Below are 21320 nucleotides of genomic sequence, written 5' to 3'. Positions count from 1 at the left end.
TGCTTGTAATCCCAGCTACTTGGGAGGCTGAGGCAAGAGAATCGCTTAAGCCCGGGAGGCAGAGGTTGCAGTGAACCGAGGTCATGCCATTGTACTCCAGCCCAGGGGACAGTGCAAGACTCTGTCTCAAAAAAAAAAGGTTCTTTTTTTTTATTTTTAGTAGAGACGAGGTCTCACTATGTTGCACAGGCTGGTCTGAAACTCCTGAGCTCAAGCAATCCTCCCAAAGTGCTAGGATTACAGGCATTAGCCACTATGCATGGCTCTAAAAGTTTTAAAGAATGCAGCTCTGAAGGAAATAGATCATGAAGGTAATGAGCAATGGCTGATTAACAGTAATAGGGAGAGGCCAGGTGCAGTGGCTCACATCTATAATCCTAGCACTTTGGGAGCCTGAGGCAGTGGGATATTCCAGGAGTTTGAGATCAGCCTGGCAACACAGGGAGATGACATATCTACAAAATAATTAAAAATGTATTAAAAATGTAGCCAGGGCTGGGCACACTGGCTCATGCCTATAATCCCAGCACTTTGGGAGGCTGAGGCAGGCAGCTTGCTTGAGCCAGCAGTTCAAGACCAGCCTGGGCAACAATGTGAAACCCCATCTCTACAAAAAATACAAAAATTAGCTGGGTATGGTGGCTTGTGCCTATAGTCTCAACTACTCGGAAGGCTGAGATGGGAGGATCACCAGAGCCCAGGAGGTCAAGGTTGCAGTGAGCCATGACTGCACCAGTGAACTCCAGCCTGGATAACAGAGCGAGACCCTGTCTCAAAACAAAAAGAAAAATAATAATAATAATAAGGGATGGAGAGGTGGGAAGAAAATCAGATGCAAGGACTGGAGGATTGGTAAAAACTGATTAGGCTCAAAAGGGGTAGCCACAGTACGGCCAAGATATAAGACAAATGAAATATCAGAACCTTGTTAATTCTAGTATGGTATGGTCAAAGTGAATGCAATGAACACAAACTGCTAGCATTGGTTCTCAAATGTAGAGAAGGCATTAACTGTAAAGTTTATTCTGGAAATGGTATATATAATGAACTAGAGTAAGAAAGACTTAAAAAAAGGGGGACCAGATAGCAGGCTACAGGCATAATTCAAATATGACTGTCATTCAACCATTCAATAAGTATTTACTGGGTATTGCCAGGTACTATTTGACTCTCAAGATACATGTAAAGAACAAAATTCCTGCCCCATGAAGCTACAATCTAATGGAGAGACAGAAAATAAAACATATAACAAATAAATAAAAGACACTAGGGGCTGGGCATGGTGGCTCTCGCCTGTAATCCTAGCTACCAGGTAGGCTGAGGCAGAAGGTTCACGTGAGCCCAAGAGTTTGAGGCTGCAGTGAACTGACTGAGCCACCGCACTCCAACCGGGGTGACAGGGTGAAACCCCATCTCTAAGAAGAAAAAAGACATTAGGACAATAAGAATTGACAGGAGTAGGGGGTGGGGAGGGGTTAGTTGTGGGGTTATGTTCACTAGGGTGGTCAGGAAAGGCTTCTCTAAGGTAATGGTTTACCAAAGACTGGAAATCCATGAGCCACGGGCTAAATTTGGCCCACCGCCTGTTTGTTCTGCAAATTAAAATTTTAAAAAACTTTTAGTCATTTTTTTAAAGTCAAAAGAATATTTTGTGTATATGAAAACTATATGAAATTCAAATTTCAGTGTTCATAAATAAAATTGTATTGGAACATGGCCAGGTTCAATTGTTGATGGACAGACGGTCCCTGACTTAACAATGGTTTGACTTACAATTTTTGACTTTACGATGAGCTTATAAGTGTATTAAATGTATCTTTGACTTATGACAATTTTGATTTATGGGTTTTTCAGGATGTAGACCCATCGTAAGTTGGGGAGCATCTGTATTGCCTATGGTTGCTTTTGCACTACAACAAGAGTCGAGTAGTTTCAACAGAGGTCATCTGGCCCTTTGCAGAAAAAAACTTGCCAAACCTGGTTAGACCTAAATGAGACAAAGTCAGACATATAAAAAGACCTTGGTGGAGCAGTGTTCTAGCCTGAGAGCAAGTGCAAAGGCCGCAAGACAGCAACAGGCACAGCATGCCTGACAGAAAAAGGCGAGTGTGGCTGCACAGCAGAATGGATGAGAATGAGAAGAGACAGTGCTCGAGAAGTAGGCTTGACCAGAGGCCAGATTACGTGTGGCTTTGTTGGCCATAGTAAGGAATCTGGATTTACCCTAGCAGTGTGGGGAGACACAGAGGGGTTTAAAGTGAAGGAATAGGATTTGATACCGGAGTTTACTGTTGCTATGTGAGGAACAAACTTTAGTGAGGCAGTAACACAAGCAAGTCCAACCAAGAGACTATAATGGGAGACTCTCAGGTTTTGGTAGCAAAGTTGTTGAGAGGTAGTTGAATTTAGAGCTGATTTTGGATATAATGCAGACAGAATTTGCTGATGGGATAGATGTGGGATGTGAATAAAACAGAGAAACTGACGATAACTCTTACATCTTAGGCCTGAGCAACTGGATTTTTGGTGGAATAATTAAGAAACGAAGAGACTGGGAATGGAAAAGGTTTGAGGGAGAAAGTCAAGACTTTTTAGATATGGTAAGTATGAGATACCTATTAGGCATCCAAGTGCTTCAATGTATATGTGTTTCCTTGCCTATGAAATGGGAATAGTAGTGATACTTCAGACAACGGTCATGAAAGTTAGGTGAGATAATTCATGTGAAGTGCTCAGAATATAGCCTGGCCCACAATAAACACACAGTAAATATTAGCCAAATGGAAATATCAAATAGGCAGCAGGCTATACAAGCCTGGAACTCCGAGAAGTCATTAGTGTTAGAGCAAAAGGTTTCTTAGTTCTCAGCGTATAGATGAAGCCTGGATGAGATGACCTAGGAAGAGTGTGTAGACAGAGAAGGCAGTGAAAAGTAGACTCCTGGGAATCTCAGACATTCAGGAAGAATTAAGCAGAGGAGGGAGCCATACAGAATACTGAAAATTAACAACCAATGAGTTAAGAAGAAAAACAGGTGAGTACAATGTTAAAAAAAAAAAAAAAAAAATCCAAGAAGGGAGTGGTCAGCTGGTTCAAATGCTGCCAAAGGGTTTAACAAGATGAGGACTGAGAATTATCTATTCAATCTGGTAAAATAGAGCTCCTTGAGGACCTTGATAAGAGCTACTTCAGAGGCATCATGGGGATAAAAGCCCAACTGGAGTAGTTGGGGAGAGAAGGAAAGGTGAGAAAGTAGAAACAGCAATTACACACAGCACATTCAAGGAGTTTTGTTGTGAAAAGGGAGAAAAGAATCAGGTAGTAGCTAGAGGTGGATGTGGGGTCAAGCGTTTTTTTAAAGAAGGATTATATTAAAGCAGATAGTTTTATATGGTGATGGGATCAATCTAGTTGTGAGAGAGAAATTGCCTACGCAGCAGGAGAGAAGAGATAACTGCAGGTATAACCCTGACTAGATGAGAGAGGATGGAATGCAGAGCTCAAATGGAGAGGTTGGCCTTAGATAGAAGGGGGCACTTCAGCCAGGCACGGTGGCTCACACCTGTAATCCCAGCACTTTGGGAGGCCGAGGTGGGCAGATTACGAGGTCAGGAGTTCGAGACCAGCCTGGCCAATATGGGGAAATACTGTCTCTACTAAAAATACAAAAATTAGCAGGGCGTGGTGGCGTGTGCCTGTAATCGCAGCTATTCAGGAGGCTAAGGCAGAAGAATCGCTTGAACCCAGGAGGCGGAGGTTGCAGTGAGCTAAGATGGCGCCACTGGACTCGAGCCTGGGCGACAGAGTGAGACTCCATCTCAAAAAAAATTAAAAAAAAGAAGGCGGCACTTCTTTGATTGTAGAAGGCAGCAGAGTATGTAGTCACATCTAAATTCCATTTTAACAGGAGGGAAAAAAGTTGTTTTGTTCTTTGAGACAGCATCTTATTCTGTCGCCCAGGCTGGAGTGCAGTGATATGATCATACCTCACTGCAGCCTCCAATTCCTGGGCTTAAGTGATCCTTCCATCTCAGCCTCCAGAGGAGCTGGGACTACAGTGCTCACCACAATGCCTGGTTATTCTTATTCTCTTATAGAGAAGGGCTCTCACTATGTTGTTCAGACTGTCTTGAACTCCTAAGCTCATGTAGTCCTTCCTCTTCGGCCTCCCAAAGTGTTGGCATTACAGGCATGAGCCACCATGCCTGGCTGAAAAAGCTATTACATACTTTGAGAACATTTAAAATCTCCTGATTCAGAGCCAGACATAGTTGTGTGCACCTGTAGTCTCAGCTACTTGGGAGGCTGAAGGAGTAGAATCGCTTAAGCCCAGGAGTTCAAGGCTTTAATACATGATGATTATGCCTGTGAACAGCCACTGCCCACCAGCGCAGGTAACATAGTGAGACTTCATCTCTTAAAAAAACAAAAAGCAAACAAACAAAAAAAACCCTCCTGATTCACATATTACATTCTTGGTATAAGACAACTGACTCAAGAACCACTAAATCCGTAAATGAAGAATAGGTGAATTGCTTCCAATGACAATTCTGTTAACATTAGTTCTGAAAGCTTCAACCTTCATATTATCAATTTCCAAAGTATCTTGCAAAGTATTAAAATAAAAATGTGAATACTTATATTCCTGCTATATTTTAAGCTGAGCTCATTAAAAGAATGAGAGGCTAGGCATGGTGGGTCACACCGATAATCCCAGCACTTTGAGAGGTCAAGGCAGGATGACTATTTGAGCCTGGGAGTTTGAGACCAGCTACACAAGATGGTGAGACCCCCATTTCTACAAAAAAAAAAAAAAAAAAAAAAATTCACTTTGGGAGGCCAAGGTGGGTGGATCACCTGAGGTCAGGAGTTAGAGAACAAGCCTGGCTAACATGGTGAAACCCTGTCTCTACTAAAAACACAAAAATTTAGCCAGGTGTGGTGGCACACGCCTGTAGTCCTGGCTACTCAGGAGGCTTAGGCAAGAGAATCACTTGAGTCCAGGAGGTGGAGGTTGCAGTGAGCTGAACTTGCGCCACTGCACTCCAGCCTGGGTGACAGGGCAAGACTTTGTCTCAAAAAAGAAAAGAAAAGAAAATTAAAAATTAGTCAGGCATGGTGTTGTGAGCCTATGGTCCCAGCTACTCAGGAGGCTGAGGAAGGAGGATCCCTTGAGCTCAGGAGTTTGAGGCTGCAGTGAGCTGTGTTTGTGCCACTGCATTCCAGCCTGAGTGGAAGAGCAAAAACCTGTCTCTTAAAAAAAAAAAAGAATTAGATAGCAAGTGCCATGAGGGAAGGGACATCTCCAGTGGTAGAGCCCCAATAGCTGTCATCTGCCTAGAATACAAAAGATGTTCTTTGAAAGATGAATTAGATTTTTCAATTTTTATTTCTTACTTTGTAATGCAATATTTATGATGGCCATTTTTAGGAAGATGTGCCTCTTTGCAGATACTTTTCATTATTTGCAGTAGAAAAAAAAATGCAGTGATACTTGTAAATAATTTCCAAAAGCAGAATATAAAAATAATGCTGCTCAATCAGTAAGAAAAGTATAATATACCCAAGCATAGTCAAATACACAGACATCAAGGGGCAAACTTCTTAAGCCAAAATGGTTAATGAAATTCCACCAGTCAAGAAATGTAGCTGTTAATGAACTGACATCACATTCTCTTATGAACAGATTGTCAGGGGTAGGAACAAGGGCAGATTCTCTCTGGTTATTGGTGCATCAAGAGAACAATGATTATTTGAATGCATAACAGATAGGAAGAGATTTAAACTGTTTAAATATGATCTCTAGCCGGGCGCGGTGGCTCAAGCCTGTAATCCCAGCACTTTGGGAGGCTGAGATGGGCGGATCACGAGGTCAGGAGATCGAGACCATCCTGGCTAACACGGTGAAACCCCGTCTCTACTAAAAATACAAAAAAACTAGCCGGGCGAGGTGGCGGGCGCCTGTAGTCCCAGCTACTCCGGAGGCTGAGGCAGGAGAATGGCGTAAACCCGGGAGGCGGAGCTTGCAGTGAGCTGAGATCCGGCCACTGCACTCCAGTCCGGGTGACAGAGCGAGACTCCGCCTCAAAAAAAAAAAAAATAAATAAATAAATAAATATGATCTCTGCCTGATATTGAGAAACGTTAACACAAAAAGGTCACTTAGGATTAAAGAGCGCCAAGACAATAATTCTCTGTTCTTCAATAACAACAGAAGGTAAAAATTTCACCCACACAAGAATGAAGTCCAGTTTTCAAATATTTAATTCAATTCTACCTAGCAACTGTCACCTAAGAAACACAAATGCTACTCACTTTGTAACTAGAGAAATAGGTACTACCCGTCATCCCCACTCCATGTCAACAAGAACAAGCAGCAAAGATGCTGAAAACAGCAAAGCAAATGCAACAGGTGAACTCCACCCATACTGCTTCAGAAGAAGAGGTAGTCATAAAGTAGCTTATTTGTCTTAAAAAAAAAAAAAAAAAAAACAGCAAAATGAATGCACTACTTCAGATAGTAAACTATTCTGATTCCTGGCAATGCCCCAAATTATTCTGCAGAATCTTTATTAAAAAAACTCAAGAAATGTGTATTCCCAGACTCCTCAGGTTCCAAGTCTGAACTGATGTATCTACTTGCTAAAGCAGAAAAAATAAGCCCACTTAACTGATTCACTGTAGAAAATTAAGTTAAACATCACAATCACAGGGTTTATTTTTCTCTAATAGGAAAGTACCATAAATGACCAGATTGATTTGAATAGGCTAGAAAAATTAAACAAACACCAACTTTATTTTCAGATATGGTTCTTTTTATTATAAGAAATTTTGATCCCCCATATGACAAGTTTAAGTGGTTAACTTCATTTTGAGCTACATTCTCCTTCAACTACAAACTTCTACTATAAAACTCAGTTTTTTTCTTCCGTTTGTTGTTCTTATCCTGGTGCAAAAGTCATGTTACATCTTTCCTTCTGGGAAGATGGGCTGTTGAATGACCAACAGTAACGAGAGTAACACTGAGGAATCCACAACTTCCTTCCTTCTAAAGGTAAACAGGGTTATCTCTCTGTAAAGTCAGTTTGCTGAAGGAGCAGTGTAAAATTAGATGACAAAAATGAACATTCTTCTTGGCAAAATAACACCGAAGCCTCCAAGTCGGCCAATACAATTTTTTTCTTGGGTTTTTTTTTTTTTTTTGAGACGGAGTCTCACTCTGTTGCCCAGGCTGGAGTGCAGTGTCATGATCATGGCTCACTGCAGCCTCAACCCATTGGGCTCAAGCAATCCTCCCATCATAGCTTCCCGAGTAGCTGGGACTATAAGGCGCAGGCCACCATGCGTGGTTGTTTTTGTTTTTTTTTTTCTAATTTTTTAAATTTTAAATTTTTATTTTGTAGAGATCAGGTCTTATCAAGTTGCCCGGGCTAGTCTTGAACTCTTGGCCCTAAGCAATCCTCCCACCTCAGCCTCCCACAGTGCTGGTATTACACTTGTGAGCCACTGTGCCCAGCCCACCAACACAATTTTGACTTATTATTTTTTAGGAATATTCAAATATATGAGTTGGGAAATTTTGTGTTCTTAATATTTTGTAAAACCAGTTGGTCTCTTCTGGCTACCACATCATATTTGGAAGTTTGCCATCACATTCTGAGAAGCCCACATTAGGTGGCATTAACCTATTAAAAAAAAGAAAGTCCCTGGTATTTTTTATTACTCCAACACTTGAATCTCTCAAGTAGAACAAAGAATCATAAGAGAAATTGTCTTTGCTTTTATAATCCCATTTTCTGAATTTATACAAGCAGTTTTTTGAATTTTATATCTCTTGTTTACTGAATGTATGACAAGCAATTAAAAGTTATAGGGAAAGTATGAATTCGTTCTACTTCCAATTCCCAGAGTTTCTCAAATGACATCCAACTTTATAATTAAGGAGTCAAACTGCCCTTCACTTTGCCAACAATTGCAGAATTCCTGCAACAATCCAGCTTCACCTATGAACTACAGGCATTTTATGAGATTAGTTAAAAGTAGAGACTATTTATTATATGCAACTTAAAAAATACTTAAGATATACAACTAATCTTAAATCTAGTATCAGTTCACTTGAAAGAAGGAATTCATACACAATTCCAGTAGGAAATTCAAAAGTCCTAAAGCTTCAATAACCCAATGAAGGTTTTGGAGTTAAGAGTTAGTAGGAAAACTGGCTGGTGGTAATATCAGCTCTGCCTAGACTTTTGGTAATCTACATGAATAATCCCAATTCAAGTTTTCATTCTGACTGTACAGGAAATGCTTTCTGCAACCCAACATATCTAAAAAGGTTTCATTCTGAGTGATGCAAGCCCTCTACATAGCCTCAAAAGCCAAGGGTCAGAGGCTTTTATAATACTAACACGAAGCAAACTTATATTAGTTTGGAAATGATTTATAAGCATTTGTTATGTATCCACAAGCAGTGACAGCCTTAACAAGAGCTATTCTGAACCATACCTTTTTAAATGACAACTGAAAATGAACATAAAAGCTACAAATACTTATTTGTTTCCTATATTGATACCACACCTACTGTTTTCCTTGGTTTCTCTTGATGTTTAAGATTTCTCTCTTAGCTCCACTTACAAAATTTTTATTCTCCTATAAAGCCACTACAAAAACCATTACTTCATAAAGAAATTTCTCTGGAAGCTTCCTACTGAAAAGTAATTATTGCTTCGAGGAGCTGAATAAGAATTTATTTACTGATTCACAGAAGGAAAAGGTAGCTTGAGAGGTCATTTTATACATATATAGGCAGGACTGTACTTTTAAAATATACTTCCAGAGAAGATAATAAAATTATTTTGGCAACCTTTTTATCATGACTATAATGACAACCATCATTACCAACAAGTTCTTTACACAACTACCCCTTATTTCAGTTTAAACCTATTTTCTCTTATTCTGCTGTCAGTGGAGCTGGGAAACCGCTGGTTACCATTCCTAATAATGGATCCATTCATGTTTTTTGAAGAGTTATTAAGTTGCCTCTTAACCTTTCATTCTCTCAACCTTTCCTCATAGGACTGACTTCCAATCATATAATCATCTTTTGAGTCTCCTCAGAACCGTCTCCAAGGTCTCCTCATCCCTTTTAAGTTGAGGAACCTAGAAATGGAAACAACACTCAAGTAAGGGGATGATCAGTGCTAAGTATTATCTACATAAAAGATAATGCCATTCCATCAGGATACCTTAACATCACTTTCAAAACCCAATCAGTACCTTTACAAAAATGTCCCATCATGGCTACTATGGTTTCCTTTGCCATACTTAAATTAGTATTTCTTAATGATTAGTCCAAATATTCTGTGCGTAGTCTTAAGTTCTCCTAGTTTATGTAATGTGTCCTAGCAAAGTATTCCTAAAATTTATATGTAGATCAGATTTTCAATTCAACAAATACTATATAAAAAGTCACCATTATAAAAAACATAAAACATAAATGATGACTTAAAAATGGCCCATGTCTTAAGTTAGAGAGTCACTATCTAATGGGACAAAGACACATTTCAAAAGTATCACAACATAAGGTATACTGGGTTAAATTCTTTAAGGGTAATGTACAAAACACAAAAAGAAAACAAGAAAGAAGTTGAGTTTCAACTAGCAGTACAATCTGTGAAAACATGGAAGAGTTAGGATCTGGGGATCTGAGTTGAACCATGGGAGATGAATAATAAGCCCAAGACAGGTCAAAATGGGAAAGACTTTAAGGCAAGGAGAGGCTTTAGCAAAGGTACAAAGGCAGATAAACAAAGACTGTGGAGAATATCTAATAGTTCAGTAGTCCAATGTGGTTGAAGCAGTAACAATGTACATTCAGGAGACACGGTTCAAAATTTAGACATACAGGCTAGCAAGATCATACAGGGCTGAGAATCTTAAATTTTATATTCAGTGAGAAGCCAAAGGATTTTAGGAATAAAGTGACATAATCAGATCTGTATTTAAGAAAACCATTACATTGTGTAGCACTGTGCAGGGTGAAAAGATAGGTGGGAAGACCAATGAGAAGATTACCACAATAAACTATCCAAAAGTAATGGAAATTTAAACTAGAACAGCAGGAACAGAACAGCAAGGACAGAGGAAAGAAACACTACAATAATATAATGGACAAGACTCAGAAATTGATTGGATGGGAGTGGGAAGAGAAAGGACTTAAAGATAGCACAGTGTAGAGAGCAAGAATCAACTTTCAAGCAGATGTAGGTTCAGATTTAAATTCTAGCTGTGCCACTTACTAGCCATATAACGTAAAGAAAATTACTTAACTTGTCTGTGCCTCAGTTTCTGAGGTGTATTGATGGTTTCTGATGGTGTATTGAGTACATTAGCAATAGCAAATCTTTTCTTTTCTTTCTTTCGAGACAGAGTCTCACTCTGTCCTGCAGGCTGGAATGCAGTGGTATGATCTTGGCTCACGGCAACCTCTGCCTCCTGGGTTAAAGTGATTCTCGTGCCTCAGCTTCCCAAGTAGCTGGGATTGCAGGTGCGCACACCACCACACCTAGCTAATTTTTGTATTTTAAGTAGAGACAGGGTTTCACCATGTTGGCCAGGCTGGTCTCAAACTCCTGACCGGCCTTCCAAAGTGTTGGGATTACAGGACTGAGCCACCCCACCCGGCCTGCAAATCTTTTTTTAAAGAGAGTACGGCAAAACTGTACTTTTCTTTTTTTCTGGGAGACGGAATCTTGCTCTGTTGCCCAGGCTGGAGTGCAGTGGCACAATCTTGGCTTACTGCAACTTCCACCTCCCAGGTTCAAGCAATTCTCCTGCCTCAGCCTCCCGAGTAGCTGGGAGCACAGGTGTCCGCCATAACGCCCAGCTAATTTTTGTATGTTTAGTAGAGACACGGTTTCACCATGTTAGCCAGGCTGGTCTCAAACTCCTGACCTCAGGCAATCTTCCCGCCTTGGCCTCCCAAAGTGTTGGGATTACAGGCGTGAGCCACTGCGCCCGGCCCAAAACTGTACTTTTCCTCCTTAAACACACTACTCTTAACTAGTTACCCTTAAACTCTAATCTGCTTTTGACCATTCTGCTCAAGTTCCAACCCTCAGAAATTGCAACCTACAATTCAGCATTTTTTCTATAATTAAATGGTTACTTGCATAGATCTCTGTAGACCAGCACTCATTCTCCTCAAGTTGACACTTAAGAACAAATGTCACCAAGTATAGACTAATGGATCTGAACCTGGAGCCTAAGTACCCTGAAGAGCCTCAGAGCTGTTGTAAGGAACCACCAAGTGCTGTCCTCATAAAAAGATCAGGAACACTAGTTATAGAGACAACAGGTAGCAATCCCATTATAGCTGCCTTGGCCTGATAATGAGCAACTCATGGAGGCACTGTGTTCCTTGGTGTCTTACCTGCCTATTTACCATCTTGTTCTCTTTCTTCTTTTTTGCCTTATCTCTAATATGTTTTAGTTGGACACTAATGTTGTTACCAAGATAGGTGGCTGGCCTTCAATTTGGTTCTACCTAGCTTATAGAAGAACTTGACACTCAAACTAATATCAAGAACATTCTAAGATTATAGCACTCAAACAGGTGTATGTATGCATACATATACAGGTATAACTCAATGTAATAAAAACCAGTTATTTTGATGAAAAAAAAAAAGATTATAACCCTGCTTTCCTTTCAATCTCTTGGTTCTAATAATTAGGGCTTCCTATGTGCCAGGCAAAGTGCTAAGTGCTTACATTACATGCATGATCTCGCTTAAGCCTCATAATAAGGCTATGAAGCATGAGTACCCCTGACTTACAAATGAAGAAATGGAGGCATGGAGAGGTCCAAAAACTTTTCTGGTTGGGTGCAGTGCCTCACATTTGTAATCCCAACACTTTGGGAGGCTGAGGTGGGGGGACCACTTGAGGCCAGGAGTTCAAGACCAACCTGGGCAACATGGTGAGACCCCCATCTCTACAACAAATAAAACAATTAGCTGAGTGTGGTGGCGCATGCCTGCAGTCCCAGCTACTTAGGAGGCTGAGACAAGAGGATTGCTTGAGCCCTGGAGGTTGAGGCTGAAATGAAATGTTTGTGCCATTACACTATAACCTAGGCAACAGAGCAATACCCTGTCGCAAACAAAATGAACAAAACACACAAAAAAAACTTTTTCAAGATGGCTGAGCTTAGATTTGAACTCAGGCAGTTTAAATCCAGAGCCCGTGGTCTTAACGACTCTTAATTACTGTGCTATACTATCTCACACCAGTTCAGATTAGATTATGAGATTCTCCCTTTCTTCTGTAAAGGCATTTAAATATGCACAAATAAAAAATCCTAGCCAAAGAGATTACAGAAGGATTTCCTCATTAGCTAAGCTTAAAGAGATGTTATCCACAAGGTTTTACTGCTTATAATTAAAGGCAATAATCTAGGGACAATGTTTGTGTTTGATCTAAAAAGTGGTCAATCCTCATGGATGGGCAGAGGTTGAATATGGGCAGGTGTACATATTTCTCTAGGTGTAGGATATTTATTAGAGATAACAATTAACTTCTCCCTAGTTTTTAGAACTGAGATAGTATAAAGGAGAGCCTAAAGAAAAAAACTTTTCTCTAAAACCACTTCTCGCAAGTAATATCACTCTCCTAATTCAAGACAGAAAGCTACCATTACATTGATGCTGTAAAATGAGAATGAAACAATGATGCTTCAGCAAAGCATAGATAATACAAATGGATCTCTCTAAAACAGTATGTCATAGCTTTTTTGGCTGAAAGACATCAAAACATCTACACCCAAACATTCCAACAAAACACAAAACCAGAAATGCAAGAAAACGGACAAAATACTATATATGGAAAAACTCCATCTCCTGCAATAGATGCCACTGGACAGATGCTACCCAATGGTACCTCACAGGTTACTGCTGTAGCAATAATTAAAGGTAAGATATCTGGGGAAATCCCTTCAGTCTATTTGTCAAATAGAAAAACAACTACTCATTTCAAGGGAAGGGGAATTTTCATACACTGCACAGAAAACTGCCAACTAACTCATATCTTTGTTGTTTCCTTAAAACTAAAACTCATTAGGGCAATACGTTCAATTCAACATCTGAAAGTTAAACCAAGCTTGGCCTCTTAGAAGTTTTAGACTAATCCTTCAAGGGGATTTATATCATCCACAACAATTACAAATCACATAACAAAATTCTTCTTTCAAATGTCTTAAGTCTTTAGAAGCAAATGTCTGGCAGCAGCTACAGTCTCATGGTTGGCTTCCCCTGGTGTGTAACCTGACAAGGTAAAAAACTCATTGAAATATTTAACAGTGGTGGTATGGATTTCTTTGGATAGGTCAAGAAAAGCAGCTCATCATTTTAAAAACATAAAGAACCATTTTATGGGAAATCATTCCCTCAGTCCAAGTGTCTCTGTATTTCCTCGGGGCTTTCTCAGAGACTTTATTGAGGGGGAAAATGAAAAGGCTAACAAAAGGACCCCTTTTTTCTCCCTATTCCCAGCATAATCTACCTCAGCCACAGGGCCAGTAGCATCCACACTGTCATAAATGCCAGCAATTAGAGAATTAGGCCATAAAACCACCCACTCAGGTATAAGAGTGCAGGCCTCCAGCTTTATTTAATGCATGCCATAAAAGATCCTGTACTTCCTTCTTCCAGGCCTTCTTCAACAACCAATGAAATGACAACAACAACAAAAATAGCCCTTTGTCTGCGTAACCTCATACTGATGTGATCAATGAAGCCATCTGGGTCCAGGTAAAGGATTTAAGATTCCTTTTTCTTAATAAAAGGTAGCATTTTCTCTAGCATGCCACATGTAGATCTAGTAAAGAACATACTGTATTTTGAATAGGAAGGTCCTGGAAACTAAAGTCAAACTACTTTTTCCAGAAAAGCTATTTTATCTTATTCTGAAAATACTCTAGAAGCCTAGACAATTCCTGAACTTCTCAAGAAATACTGGAGCCTACAAGGGTATTCTTAATTAACTCAACAATTTCCAGAACCTCCTAAAGTCTTTCTAATCAAAAGTTAATTCAGATCTCAAAGCTAACTTTAATTCAGTCTGTGTCTCAAAGCTGACACAATCTAGGAGCAATCAATAATTTCATCTGATTGTCTTGTCTTCAACAACCTCGGAGTCCACAAAAATCACAAGTCTGAGATTTACTCCATGACAATATTTTAGTCATCAAGCTTCATAAACCAGTCTAGATAAGATCCAAGGAAATACTTTGTAACAGTGAACTCTGTGGCATCCTCTTTCCTACTAGTGCCTACAGGGTTAAGAATCTGATTAAAATGTAGGTATGTCATGCCAGACTCATTAGTAATTTAACCTTTCTTAATCCCTGAAAATAACATATGCAAACAAAGGAAGGTCCCATCCCAGCAATCCTTGAGTAAATTCCTCCCAAAGTAGTGATAGTCACAAAGCTTCCCCCTTCTCAAAGGTCTATGCCATTGGGCCCTCCACCTTGGCAGAGGAAGAATGGAAAGAGACAAGATATTCACAAAAGGCCCGATTGAAGGCCTTCAGTTAAGTGCTAGAAGGAAGCTGAAGTTCTGTGCCAACGCTAGTGGAATGTGGGCAGGCACAAAGAGATCTTAATTAGGAGACCTACAATTAAAACACAGCGAGTTTCCAAAAGAGAGAGGCACTGCAGTCTGTTATGCCTCTGAGCAAGCAAAGCACTGTTGCCACCCCCTCTAGCCACAGGGTAAGGGAGGCAATTGGTATAGAGTCTGCACAGCTGCCCTACGGAAGGATAGCTCCAAGGTGAACAAAGAAATGAGAATTAAGTCAAGATGGGAATAGTTTCTCTCAACTTCCAATAAGACGATAGATCACTGTTGTGTGAATGATGATTTCCTCCAGAGTATGTGCCTTAAGATAATTAAATGGAAGTGAAAGATGGGGACATGTCATCTGGTTTTCAGTCACAGAGGAAGAAAAGTTCTAAAGACTGAATTTCTAATGCTCAGTATAAACCATTTCAGAATATATTAGTAACTACTTCCTATGAAGTAGGTACTATCACTTCAGTTTATAAATACATTGATGTATTGAATTTTTTTTTTTTTTGAGACGGAGTCTCGCTCTGTCGCCCGGGCTGGAGTGCAGTGGCCAGATCTCAGCTCACTGCAAGCTCCGCCTCCCGGGTTTACACCATTCTCCTGCCTCAGCCTCCCGAGTAGCTGGGACTACAGGCGCCAGCCACCTCGCCCGGCTAGCTTTTTGTATTTTTTAGTAGAGACGGGGTTTCACCGTGTTAGCCAGGATAGTCTCGAACTCCTGACCTCGTGATCCACCTGTCTCGGCCTCCCAAAGTGCTGGGATTACAGCCTTGAGCCACTGCGCCCGGCCTGAATTTTTCTTTTCATTCAAACTTCACACACCTAAAGGAATACACCCCCTAGACTGAAAATAACTTCTCTTTTGGATAGTCTGGCATTCACAACAATGAAAACACATTTAGCCAAACAAAAGGGCCTCTAAACACCAGATAATGCCTGGGATTCTGTAGGTTCTCAGAACTAGGTGTAAAAACTTTATCCTCATTTTTCTTATAAATGAAACTGGTCAACTTCACCAAAGTCCTTATGTTTTTTCCACACAATGAAAAATTTCCAAGTTGAAATTTCTCCTCCTAATAATTATGCCAGTTATACAGGAAAAGGTATGATCTGATATTAAAAATTACCAGCCGGGCGCGGTGGCTCACGCCTGTAATCCCAGCACTTTGGGAGGCCGAGGCGGGCGGATCACGACGTCAGGAGATCGAGACCATCCTGGCTAACACAGTGAAACCCCGTCTCTACTAAAACTACAAAAAATTAGCCGGGCGCGGTGGCGGGCGCCTGTAGTCCCAGCTACTCAGGAGGCTGAGGCAGGAGAATGGCGTGAACCCGCGGGGCGGAGCTTGCAGTGAGCCGAGATGGCGCCACTGCACTCCAGCCTGGGCGACAGAGCGAGACTCCGTCTCAAAAAAAAAAAAAAAAAAATTACCAAACAGAATCCCAGCTACTCAGGAGGCTGAGGCAGGAGGATCAGGAGTTCAGGACGCACCTGGGCAACATAGTGAGACCCTGACTCAAAAAGAAACAAAAATTACCAAATTGTCTCACTTGACTCTGACTCTTGAAATGAACTCAGAATAAGAAATTCTGATCTGACCCAAAATTTAATACAACAGAAAGGAATCATAATACTGACACCGAACAGATTCATGAGCTATTTAGTCCAAACTTTTCATTTTACAGATCAGAAATTTAAGGTTAAAAGTGAATTTGCCCAGGGTCTCGTAACTGTTCAGTAACGGAGATGAGAGCCCACATCCACTGACTTCTACTCAGAGGCTTAGTGCACTCCACTGTACTTGTGTTCCCTCCTTCATTTACCTTCTGCCAATCTTAGGATTAGCTGTGAAGGCAATGAAGGAGCAGCTCCCACTCTTGGTACATACGTGATCAGTAAACATCAAAAAAAAAAAAAAAAAAATCACAAACACTCTCCTACTACCTTTCACCTGCAGGAGTACTATCTTTTCAGGTCCATTCCAAAAGCCTGTCTCAGTCCACATGAACTAAACTGCAATTTCGAGTGAAAACAAATACACACCAATGCTGTAACTCAGTTTCAATTTGTATCTAATTAAAGTTTGTTATGTTATGATCAAGATGGAAATTTTGCTTTTAATATTTTGTGAAGTAGTAGGGAAGGTAACCGGATTATGACATTAATAAACAACGACTAGTTACTGATAAATATACTGTTTCAGGGGTTTATTATTACAACAGCCTAACTTCTAGTCAACAGAAAGGGTGCTGCTATACTATGTTTATTTAGATGGCAAAGTACAGTAACATGAACATTACCTGAGACAATCCTTAGAAAAATGGGATACTGACACTACAGAGGGAAGGGGAAAGAAAAGAAATGGACCTCTGATTTCTTACAGTGCTCAATAAAACAGAACCTCAATTCTACTTCCTAATTGTCATACAAAGGAAGTCAGGAACCAGCAGCAGTGAAGGACAAGTCTCCTATGGCTAAGGGAGTTCAAACAACAAAGTCATCTGGAAGTTCCTGTTACCTAGTTTTAGAAGTATTAACACAGGTGTTGTTAGAGGCAAGTTATAGTCATTATTCACTGAAGGCGAACCAGAGTTTAGAGAGGTTAGAATCATTTTGGATCATATAACCATTTCTTCATGAATCCAGATAAGACTTGATATAGAGCCATGAGTGAGTTCTGAGAAGCAATCTTTAGAATTCTATGTCAGCCCAGGGTGAACCTAAACTTCCCTTTTGGAAGTTTATCGTTGATTAGTAAGGCTATGTTAAAATATATATATATATATATATATATATATATATATATATGCTTGGCTTCTACAATGAAAACTACCAGGTCAGAGGTTTACCGCTACTCAATGCATACCATCAACTCACATTGGATTGCGTCAAACACCACTTAAAAAGCCTACCCATGGAACAGAGCTCATTCAAGTCCAAGTCAGAAAAAATACTCAAGTTTAATGTAAGGAGTCAACTACTCTTCTCATAACGAAGCAGCAACTACTGTTCAGGAAAAAGTTTTAAAGACAAAAACCCCTTATAAATATGATCCAATTTGAAGTAACTGCAATTCCTTGACAGGCTTTACACTATATACTAGTGTTAAGCAAAATAAAACACTAGTTTACAATTATCTCATAATGCCAGTAGGTAAGAAAACGTTCAGCCCGATTAAAACTTTAAAAGTGATTTGTCAAAGACCAACAGATAAAATATTCTGGTGCCCAGACATTAGGTCCCTGAATCCAGGTGGCTCTCTTTCCAACCAGTCTCTTGAAAAACTATGATTGGAAGCTGTCAACATAAAACTTTGCTTTTGAATATGTGATAACATTTGGTCCTTCAGTACAAAATAAATAAGCATACTGAACAAGAAAAATGCTTCTCAGGATCCCCTTAAAATGGACTAACTTCTCCTAACAGAGACTTTCTTATTAAACTCAAATATACACGGCGCTAAAATGCTACATATAACCAGGCAAGTCTCAATTTTGAAAATAAATGAAATGTTTTTTTTTTTTTTTTTTTTTTTTGCTGCTGTATCTTTTAAAAAAGCAAAATCAACTCACATTTAAGCACCAACTCCATGCAAGTAACCTGAACGGTTCAGTCTTTTTGTCATGTATGTGGCCTTTGGTTCTCCAACTACATGGGATCTGTGTTGTTAGCTTAAAAAATACAGAATTGGCCTTTCAAAAAAAAATAATAATCTACAGCAACCAATAAATAGTCTCAAACAACCCTGCTGACTGCAGCTGCCTTCTGAAGGCTGGGAAAAGGAGGTGGAGATAGCGCAGAGAGAGGCAGGGAAAGGGGACGCTGCAGCTAGCTACATAGCAAGGAACACGCCCCCATCATGTCCTCCTTGCTCTGTCAGAAGGCGGGTTGTTGTCAGTCTCCTGATCGGGCTGCCTTAGAAACGATTAAAAAAAAGGAGGCAGGAAGACTAACAACCAAAAAATGCCAGCTCCTCGAAAGGAGGGGCCGGGGTCCTTGGGATCTCCTCCCTCCCCTTCTTCCCAGGATCTTTCCGTAAATCTAAAGGGGTGCGGGGCACAATAGGGGACAAGGGGTTTGCCCAGGATATTTTGTGTGCACCAACGGCAGAGCACGCAGGAAACGGCTGGTTGTTATCTTTCCCTTTCTGTTTCAATCAAGAGCACTCCAGAGCAGCAACCCCCTACCCCCCTTCGCTTCAGCCCCTAGCAGCTGCTCTTCCTCCTCCTAGCATCCCCCATGCCATTCTCCCCCCTCTACAATTCAAACTCCCCCCTCCTGCATCCAATGGAAAACAAATGCGCAACGCCACTGGCTGAACCTGAACTCAACTTCCCTTCCCTGGGCAACTTTCCTTTTTGCTGAAGGGGACTGAAAAATGTTTATAGAAGCAACTCCGTTATTGCCCCAGTACTAATGGGGAAGGGGCAACGCTCTGACCCTTCATCCACCTTGGGTCTCCTTAAAAGAATCAGAGAGAACCCCAAGTCCTTTCTAAGGGAAAACTTTGCTTCACAGTCCTCCTCTTTCTCCCATCCCAAAGCAACCACCGCCACCACACTAAAGTATAACTGTCCCTTATCTACTCTCCTCACCCCAACCTGGCTTCCCCCACCCCTTCCAAGCCCCAGGATTGGCCTAGGAAAAGGTGGATCAATAATGAAATGACGAGAAGAGAAGGGCGGGAGGGAGCTCGGGTTGGAGACTGCGTGCTCTCAGGCGCAGTGGGTGGGGTAGGAGAGCAGCTGCTTCCCCTGGGAGGATGCTGCCCCAGTCCCCCCCTCCAAACACCTCCCCTCACAGGGGCCCCCTTCCCCAGAGCTGGAGGGAAAGCCTGCCTCCTCTCCAGGGGGAGTGGTGGAAAGCTGCTCTTCTCTAAGCCTAGGGGACAGTGGACTCTTTTCCCCTCCAAGATGCCACTAATCCTTCATTCTAAAGGAGGGAAAGGGTGGAGTGAAGGTAGAGTAATTCCCGGCTACCAATAGGCTAGAAACTGTAGCCCTGTAAGACGAGGTGGGGGGGCGGGGGGAAGAGACTGCTGTATGAGGAATCACCGTTATCTTCAGAGGGAAAGGAGGTGAGACCAGGAAAGGTGCAGAGGAGAGATTTTCCCCGGTGGGGTAGGGAGGAATGGGGGAGGATCTGTCTGCTTGGGGTGGGGGTAGAGGGTGGAGGTGAAGGAAGGGGGAGTGGCTGGCAGTATAGGGACCGGGCCCGGGGATGGGGCGAGGGTTCATCGGGTTTTCGAAAGCAAGGTGCTGGAAGGGACATCGATCCCCAAGGGCTAGAAGAACGTGGCCCTGGATGAGGCCATCACCCGAGAGATGCCCGAGAGGAAAACTGCCCTAGGAGTAACACATCTGCCCAGAGAGGGAGGCGGGGATGTGGCGGGATCAGGTCTCTAGGAGGGAGGGAGGGAGGAATCTTGCTCGGATGAGGTAATCTGTGCAAGGGAGGAGGGGTTCAGTCCCGGGATGGGAAACCCTGGCGAGGGGGTCTGTGCCAAGGGATTTGGGGAAGGGTCAGGGGGAGGAGAGCGGGGGGCAAACGCCCTCAGCCAGATGGGCCCAAACCCCAGGGTGGGGGCGCCTGGGGGTCTGCAGCCCTGCATGGGGGTCCCAAGATGGGATAGCCATTCGCCCCGGGTGAGGGACCCCGAGATGGTCCCAGAATTGGGATGCTCCTCAATCCCGGATGGGGGAGGGGAGGGGGCTCCGCAGAGGGTCGAGACCCCGGACCTGGGGGTTCCTCGCCCCCTTACCTCTCCGCTGCCGCCTCCCCCGCCGCTCTCCCCAAACACGGCCCGGAACCGGCGCAGGTTGGTGCCGATGGCGGCCGAGACCTGCAGCGCCGCGTCGAAGCCCGGGCCCACCCGGAGCAGGGCCGGCCCTGAAGAGACTGAGGACGATGACGAAGACGAAGACGAGGCGGACGACGAGGAGGCTGCTGAGGCGGCGGCCGCTCCCCCTGGAACCCCAGCCCCGCTGCTTCCCGCCGCCGCCGCCGCCGCCGCGGCCGCCACAGCCGGGGGGGAGGGGGGCGCCCCGGGGCCGCCACCGCCGACCGGGGGCCCGGGGGGAAGCAGCAGGGCCGGGACGCGTTGCCGCGGGGCGCCCCCTAGGCCCCGGCGCCCCCCGCCGCCGCCGCCCCCGGTGGTCCCGGGTCGGGCGGGGAAGCGCCACCGACAGCTGTGCGCCATGTTCGCCCCGTGAAGTGAAGCAGCGAGAGGGAGAGGCGACAACACAGGGGGGCGGGGAGGTGGAGGGGGGGGCACGGGGCCCCGGAACCTGCCTAACCCGCTCGGCGCCGCCTGGCCGCCTGCACTCTACAGGCCGCTATGCAGAGCGCCGGGCCGCGCCCGCCAGCCCCGCAATCTGTATAGCGGCCTCGGGCCTCTGCCTCTGACGCCTGGCGCTGCAACTCCATCCCGAGGCCCGGGCCGCCCCCTCCTGCCCGCCCGCCCGCCCCGCAACCTGGATAACTGCATGCCCCGCCCTCCGGGAGAAGCATTGCTCGGGAAAAGGAGGGGGGAAGGAAGCCCGGGAGCCCGGAGCAGAGCGCGGGTTCCGGAGAGAGGGGGAGGGGGCGAGGGCTACGCGGAGATGGAGGCGGAGGGAGCCGGGCCGCCTGCAGCCTTGAGCGCTGAGAGGCCGATTACACACGTTCCCGGGACGCGCTGGGAATCGAACCGC

At 43.2% G+C, this 21320-nt stretch overlaps 1 protein-coding gene across 7 annotated transcripts in view; it reads right to left on the bottom strand.

The window, feature by feature from the left end:
• Positions 1–20873, bottom strand: part of KMT2A (lysine methyltransferase 2A) — a 76790-nt gene extending 55917 nt beyond the window's left edge. For 2 of the 7 annotated variants that reach the window (XM_023208363.3, XM_023208364.3), the window contains exons 1-2: positions 20390–20873; positions 18201–18299 (exon numbers count right to left, since the gene is read on the bottom strand). In XM_023208363.3, the coding sequence (XP_023064131.2) occupies positions 18201–18299; positions 20390–20827 (537 nt within the window). In that variant the 5' untranslated portion in view covers positions 20828–20873. The remainder of the gene's footprint in view (positions 1–18200; positions 18300–20389) is intronic. The other 5 variants (XM_023208368.3, XM_023208369.3, XM_023208365.3 and 2 more) reach the window with 3 other exon arrangements.
• Between the last annotated feature and the right edge of the window lie 447 nt (positions 20874–21320).

This window comes from Piliocolobus tephrosceles, chromosome 13 (assembly GCF_002776525.5).
Source record: "Piliocolobus tephrosceles isolate RC106 chromosome 13, ASM277652v3, whole genome shotgun sequence".
Classification (NCBI taxonomy): domain Eukaryota; kingdom Metazoa; phylum Chordata; class Mammalia; order Primates; family Cercopithecidae; genus Piliocolobus; species Piliocolobus tephrosceles.
The sequence above is the reverse complement of the archived record's forward strand: the minus strand, read 5'-3'. Positions and strand labels throughout refer to the sequence as shown.